Source organism: Stigmatopora argus, chromosome 16 (assembly GCF_051989625.1).
Source record: "Stigmatopora argus isolate UIUO_Sarg chromosome 16, RoL_Sarg_1.0, whole genome shotgun sequence".
In the NCBI taxonomy this organism is placed as follows: domain Eukaryota; kingdom Metazoa; phylum Chordata; class Actinopteri; order Syngnathiformes; family Syngnathidae; genus Stigmatopora; species Stigmatopora argus.
Window position 1 is genome coordinate 11448937 of NC_135402.1, and position 7807 is coordinate 11456743.

At 37.9% G+C, this 7807-nt stretch overlaps 1 protein-coding gene across 1 annotated transcript in view; it reads left to right on the plus strand.

The window, feature by feature from the left end:
• sfswap (splicing factor SWAP) overlaps positions 1-6291 on the plus strand; it is a 51561-nt gene extending 45270 nt beyond the window's left edge. Inside the window, exon 19 of the mRNA XM_077622084.1 lies at positions 5513-6291. Coding sequence (XP_077478210.1) covers positions 5513-5578 — 66 coding nt within the window. The 3' untranslated portion in view covers positions 5579-6291. The remainder of the gene's footprint in view (positions 1-5512) is intronic.
• The last annotated feature ends 1516 nt before the right edge of the window (positions 6292-7807 follow it).

Here is a 7807-nt window from a genome sequence, read left to right on the forward strand (position 1 = left end):
GAAGCTAGTTGCAGGAACTGCCAAAATTCTAATCAATGGCATAATAGGGAATACGGATATAAAAAGCATCAAGTGATCGTTATGGTGCTTGTTGCTTGACTTGTGCGTACCTTGTAACCGTGGTCTCACACTCGAAGGAAGAAAATGAGGCTACGAGGACCACACAGGAACAAGCAAGTGCAAGCCAGCACTGACAAGTGTGTTTATTGTACATTTCTAGTCACTCTGGGTGATATGCAATGATCCCTCTAATTTTTCATACAGACAACCTCCCTGAGCACACAGAGGACCAGTGTGAGCAACATCATAATTGCTCGCTATGGGCACACACCAGTATCACACCTGCCATAAGCAGGTGCATGTCTACCACCCATAATTGATCTACTCATAATAAGATTTAATGATTAATATCTATGAATCAAACATCTTAATAAATGTCACTAGAATATGCACAATCCAAACTTAAATTTTACCTTATTTTATCACCTCTGTCCTTTTCACTTCCCATTCTCATTCAAAGGACTTCTGCTGAATGTGTAATTTGAGATAGTGAATCTTACATCTACAGTGGGGCAAATAAGTATTTAGCCAACCACCAATTGTGCAAGTTCTCCTACTTGAAAAGATTAGAGAGGCCTGTAATTGTCAACATGGGTAAACCTCAACCATGAGAGACAGAATGTGGAAATAAAAACAGAAAATCACATTATTTGATTTTTAAAGAATTTATTTCCAACTTAGAGTGGAGAATAAGTATGTGGTCACCTACAAACTAGCAAGATTTCTGGCTGTCAAGAAGGTCTAACTTCTAACGAGGTCTCCACTCGTGTCCTGTATTAATAGCATCTGTTTTAACTCATTATCGGTATAAAAGACATGTCCGAAACCTCAGTCTCTCACACTCCAAACTCCACTATGGCCAAGACCCAAGACCATCTGGAATAGGTCAAATGCTTGGGGTAAAGAAATCAACTGTGGGAGCAATTATTAGAAAATGGAAAACAGTAACAAAGGCTACTATCAGTAACACAATGCGCCGCCAGGGACTCAAATCCTGCGCTGCCAGACGTGTCCCCCAGCTGAAGTCAGTACACATCCAGGCTCATCTGCGGTTCGCTAGAGAGCATTTGGATGATCCAAAAGAGGACTGGGAGAATGTGCTGTGGTCAGATGAAACCAAAATAGAACTTTTTGGTAGAAACAGGTTCTCGTGTTTGGAGGAGAAAGAATTCTGAATTGCATCCGAAGAACACCATACTCTACTGTGAAGCATGGGGATGGAAAACATGCTTTGGGCTGTTTTTCTGCAAAGGGACCAGGATGACTGATCTGTGTAAAGGAAAGAATGAATGGGGCCATGTATCGAGAGATTTTGAGTGAAAATCTCCTTCCATCAGCAAGGACATTGAAGATGAGACGTGCCTAGGTCTTTCAGCATGACAATGATCCCGAACACACAGCCAGGGCAACAAAGGAGTGGCCTCGTAAGAAGCATTTCTAGGTCCTGGAGTGGCCTAGCCTTTCTCCAGATCTCAACCCCATAGAAAATCTGTGGAGGGAGTTGAGAGTCCGTGTTGTCCAACGACAGCCCCGAAACATTCCTGCTCTCGAGGAGATCTGGTGGAATGGGCCAAAATACCAGCAACATTGTGTGAAAAGCTTGTGAAGAGTTACAGAAAACATTTGGCCTCCGTTATTGCCAATTAAGGGTACATAAAGTATTGAGATTAACTGTTGGTATTGACCAAATACTTATTTTCCACCATGATTTGCAAATAAATTCTTTAAAAATCAAACAATGAGATTTTCAGGGGGGGGGGGTTTCTCCACATCCTGTCTCTCATGGTTGAGGTTTACCCATTTTGACAATTACAGGCCTCTCTAATCTTTTCAAGTAGGATAACTTGCACAATTTGTGGTTGACTAAATACTTATTTGCCCCACTGTATATGCAATATTTTTCCACCGGAAAGCTCGCTTACAACTTTAGATTTGTTGCATGTCTTGCAGAGGACACCTTTCTCTCCCAATTTCACTGCTTGTTCTACTATGTGCACATACTCCGACAGCCATTCCATCTTAAAAGAACCGGATTTCTATTTTACTTTGCCTTGTTGAGTTGCTCTGCCACTGCCCGGTCGTTTTGCCATGATAAAGGTTTGGCAGCAGCTCTAACGAACCGTTTGCTATATGCTACCCGGCAAAACAGGCATAACGCGTAACTAACGCAGCCAATCAATGTCGTTAATATTTACTCATGCTGCGGAACTAAACACGTGACGTGAACCACATCATATCATTGGCTGTACACAGTGTTGGTCATAGTTTTATTCGAAATTGCCGTTTTTGTCTTCATTGCAAAATGGCACAGAAAAATTGTAACGTGTTTGTTTTTTACAAGTCAGGTTGGAATTTATTTTGTGTGCTGCATATGTTGCTGTGCACGGAGAACACGAGAGTAGTGCGCAATTGCGCACGTGCGCAGCTTAGAGGGAACATTGGTGATATGGCAATTCCACACCCTCTTATTACAGTTTATCTTTTCTGTCAGCAGAGCTTAGGGTTGGATATTTGTCTGTTTGTGAATTACTCCCCAGATGTGAGCTCACGCACATTTGCTAACCCATCAACAGAAAGGTTCAGTCTATACAGGGTGTCCCAAAAAAAATATGCACACTAGAAATAATTTTAAACGTGGTGTTTAATTAGAATTTTATTTTTTCAAGTGTGAGAATATTTACAAGTATAATTTTTCTGTTATTTCACTGCTTGTTCTCAAACTGGCGCCCACTTTGATCCAGGCAATGCTGACAACGCCAAACAATAGAATTGCTCACATTATGAAACAATTCTCTTGGTATTTGGGTGCATTCATGCTCAATGGCATCTCTTAATTCAGCAATTGTTGCGGGTTCCGTAGCGTAAACTTGGTCTTTTAGGTATCCCCATAGGAAAAAATCGAGTAGTGTGAGGTCAGGTGAACAGGGAGGATATTCAACAAAACCTCTTCGTCCAATCCACTTGTTTGGCAAAACCTCATCAAGAAAGGACCTGACATCGCAATGGTAATATGGGGGTGCACCATCTTGCTGAAAATAGACCTCTTCATCTTCAAAATCGTCTCTAATGCATGGCATAACAGATTGTTGCAGAAAGTTCAAGTAAATGGGACCGGTTACAGTTGCGTCAAAAAAGAATGGTCCAATTAATCCTCTTGATGATAAACCACACCATACAGTAATTCCCGGTAAATTGACATGACGGTCGACAGTAACATGTGGATTCTCAGGTGCCCAATAGGTACAATTATGGCAGTTAATAAAAAATAATACTTGCAAATATTCTCACACTTTTGAAATAATAAAATTCTAAACACCACGTTTACAATTATTTTTAATGTGCATACATTTTTTTGGAACACCCTGTATATAGTCTGTTTCTGGATGCAAAGTACTTAGCACATTGTCAATGTGAACATTTCTCTCTTCTTCCTCTGCCCATTGTCAATACCAGGAAAAGTGTTGGATTTTTTTAATTTATTTTGAAGTAAACTTAATATAATTCAGGGTCACCATAAAGTCCACTAGCATCCCGGTAAATTAAATCAATCGGACGTACATCCACATCACTGGCACTGAAACTTCTTATTGACCACTAGCCTTTCCAGTTCAAAGGGATTGGAGGTCACGCACAGCCATTGGCAGTAACATCTTAACAGTATTTGTGTCACTTCACATTTTGATTCAAACGACTTTTCGGGTGAATGTTGCAGTAGTCGTTTACATTTAGTCCAAATTTTTCCATCGGAACACTCGCTTACAACTTTAGTTTTGCTGCATGTTTTGCAGAGCAGACCTTTCTCACTCAAAAAAGAAAAAAGCCAGCCAGTTTCACCCGTGACCGGACGTTTGGTCGCCGGACGTTTGGTCGCCGGACGTTTGGTCGCCGGACGTTTGGTCGCCGGACGTCTGGTCGCCCGGACGTTTGGTCGCCCGGGTGAATATAAATTTGAGAGCTGGATTCAACAGTAGATATTTAGAAAAAATCTCTCTCTCATAAATATAATTTTGAGAGCTGGTTTCAACAGCTGTCATGTCAAACGTCCGGGCGACCAAACGTCCAGGCGACCAAACGTCCGAGTACCAGTTTCACCGCTTGTTTTTCTGTTTGGACAGACAGCCATTTTAACTTAAAAGAACTGCAGTTCTTTTTACTTTGGCTTGGGGAGTCGACGTATCACATTCACTTAACTCTGCCGCAATGTCACATGCGCAACTACTGTCAATGCCGTCATTGGCTGCGTAGTGTAATTGCATCGTAACCTATCATTCGCTGGACATCTGTCACTCACTGAATTACAGGGCAAAATGCTACAGAAAAAAGTTAATTCATGTGTGCGCGTCTTGTGTGCAATTGTGCAGCTTAGAGAACGTTGAGCGTAAGGTAGTGTTGAACGCTCTTAAAACAATTGCTTTGAATTCATGAAGCAGCCCTATTATTAGACGTTATACAAATGTTTGTTTAGCTTTCTAAAACCTCTGGAGGCTAATTTATACAGGGAATATATGTAAACATGTTTTGTAGATGAGACTTTTAATGAAAAGGGTAAAATAATTTATCTGAGCACAGCAGGCAGCATGATTATCAATAGATGTCAACTTCTGATGTTTACAATGGTCATTAAATACGCTTGCAATAGAATGCGCATAGAGAGACTCACTTTGCTGGTTTATTCATTAACTCTTGAGGGGATGTGGTTGATCTTTACATTAATATAATGTCTAAAGTGTGTGTATGTATGTATATATATATATATATATATATATATATATATATATATATATATATATATATATATATATATGTATCTATGTATCTCTCATTGTTTGATTTTTAAAGAATTTATTTGCAAAATATGGTGGAAAATAAGTATTTGGTCAATACCAAAAGTTCATCTCAATACTTTGTTATGTACCCTTGTTTGGCAATAATGGAGGTCAAACGAGATTTGAAAGATTTCCTTTTGATGCTGTGATATTTTTTTCTCATACTGTCAAAATCGGATACCAGCCCATATTTACTTCTTCCAATGTGGTTGTTAGTAAGTTTAGAAACGTGTGTGAGCACAAATTGGTCCATTTTAGCAAATTCAACATAATATACATTACAGTTCAATAGGTCGACATACAAATTCAATATATATTCCATATAATGGAGCATTAGTATTGTTTTCATCATTTGTTTCCCCTTCCTCTCAATTATCAAATGTATTGCGTAAGCCAGCAGTGGTTTCTATTACTCCACCCATTTCCTAAGTACCCTGAAACAAGAGTTAATGGTCAATATAGGAGCGCTGTTTTGAGCGTAGCAGGTACTTTGAAGGCTAAAAGCTGAATAAAAGTGTAGAAAGAAGCAAATCCATGTTATTACTTCTTCATTTCAAATGTTCCAAGACTAACTTGTTGGAAGGCAAAAACCTCTTGACCTTATTTCAATCTCTCCCTCTCTTAAGGAACTGATGGCAAAAGTACGTGCCATGCTTGCCTCATCAAAGGCTTTCCAGCCTCCCACATCCTGAAGACATTTTGACCGGCAGTTAACGCTCATTGCTTACCAGGAGATTATTTTGCTGTAGGCACTTTGAGCTCATTTCGTGTGAATCTTTGATTCACCATGATTGGAAAGTCAGTCTCTTAAACTGAAGTATCTAGTCAGAGAAGGTGGCTCAGCTGACACGGACAGATCATCGTTCCATTTTTTTTTTTCCAATCATCAATTACATTTTTTTTTTTTGCTTTCAAAAATTCATTATTTTGGAAATCATCCAAAAAGACTTGATGCTCCTTCTATGAAGGATGTTTGATATTAAAATATGGGTGCTCTCCGTTCAACCCCCAGAGGGCAAACGTTGTGACTACTTTTTTGCCACAATTTCTTGTTCATTTTAATGAACAGCAGTGCCAATTAATCTATAGCACTTGATCAAGATATAGAAAAGAAAATGTGGAATGTGTGTTTTTGGCAACAACAAAAAAACAGAAAAATGAACTAGATATTCCCTAACTCTGTATGAACTTTTTTTGTTATAATTTTCAAAACAAGTTTATCATTTAGTTTTAACAGAAATCTAAAATGAGCAAGAATTTGAAGTAATAGGTGTAGTCTAATGTATTTCTTTTCCCCCATAACTGTTTATCTTAATTTTGTACTTCCCCTATTACTGTGGGATAGTATTTCTCTTCCTGATCAAAAACTGTTAATAAAGTTTAATAAACAATTTTATTGTTGTTGCTTTGTCTCAAACAAATTATGTTTTCATGGGCAATTTAGTGAACGAGTGTTCGTAAATCAATGTAAACAAATTTTGACACATTTAGGTAGTCAGGTTTTGTATGGTTGGTGCAGAAAGTATTCAGATTTCAGACATGAAATAATTTACTGTTATATTGCGGCCGTTTTTACAGACAGCGCCTCTAGGTCCCAACATTCACCAGCTGGTTCTGATAGAACTGTCTGGGATCTGATAGCAGATCCTCAAATCCAGGTGTGAAACTTGTTTTATCATTCCCAATAGGACTTCTGCCTCTATTAGCACAAAACAGGATTCCTAGTTAACATTTAGTAAAGGGTCTGAAAATGAATACTTATGGCAATGTTATTTCTTTTCCATAAATCACCAAAAATTTAACAAATTATGTCCTTTTCTGTCACTTGATGTGTACATTGAGAAATGAATTAACCTAAATGAACTTAGCAACCACCTGCAAAAGGACAAAAAAAATATAACAATGAAGTCATTCTGCTTTCCGTAACCACTATCAGAGCTGGGCGATAAAACGATAACAATAATTATCGTGAACTTTTTTGTCAACAATAATATTAAAAACTTTTGATAAAAATGTGATCATTTTAAACTGTAATTACACCACACCGAGAATGGGGCCCTGTTGCGAGATGGATGCTAGTTTCCAGACCAACGCTCGGGAGAAGAAGAGGATAAAGATTTTTACTAAAACACGTCTCCTTGTCATCTAAAACGTTTTAGTATATTAGTAATAGTTGCTAACACGGACCATGAACGCAAACGGACAATTACACGGCCAAAATAAGCGATTATGAGATGCAAGATAACACCGAGCCGACCCACTAAAAGATCCAAGTGAATTATTCCATGCCATTTTCTTTCTTTTTTAATGCCTTGTTAATACCTCACCACACGAGCAGCTTTACCGAAAATGTCTTTAACACACTCATCCATAACCCACTCAACCTACACAAGGAACTAAAGATGGAAATTAGCCCTCAGCTACAATCTTAAATAGTTACATGTTCATTAACATGAATATAAATATTTCATTCATATATGCTGTTCCTTATTAAATATATCAAACTCAAATTCATTTGAGGATAGCCTGTAATATTTGTCTTACTTGATATCAAGATGTTTCCCCATTTTCTGTAAATGTTCTGAAAACTGCAAAAATCTAAAACTTATCGTGGGTTAAAATGGGTTAAGTTCATCCAACTTTTTTTTGTAAATGGCCATATTTGAGTTAAACTTACTCTTTCTTTTTGTGAGGCTGAAAACAGTCTGCTTGCCAATGGTGATGATGTCTTCAGTTGATTATTTTATTTCATATTGCACAGCAACTTTTGGTTTGAAGGCAAAATTAATAAAAATAAAGATGCCTGTCAAAATTTCTGCAGGTTTTATTCTTTACTTTTCTTAGTGTAAGAAGGGAGTTGTCTTATCTTCATTGCACAACAGAACAACAAAAATACTTTTTAAAATCATATTTCATATTCT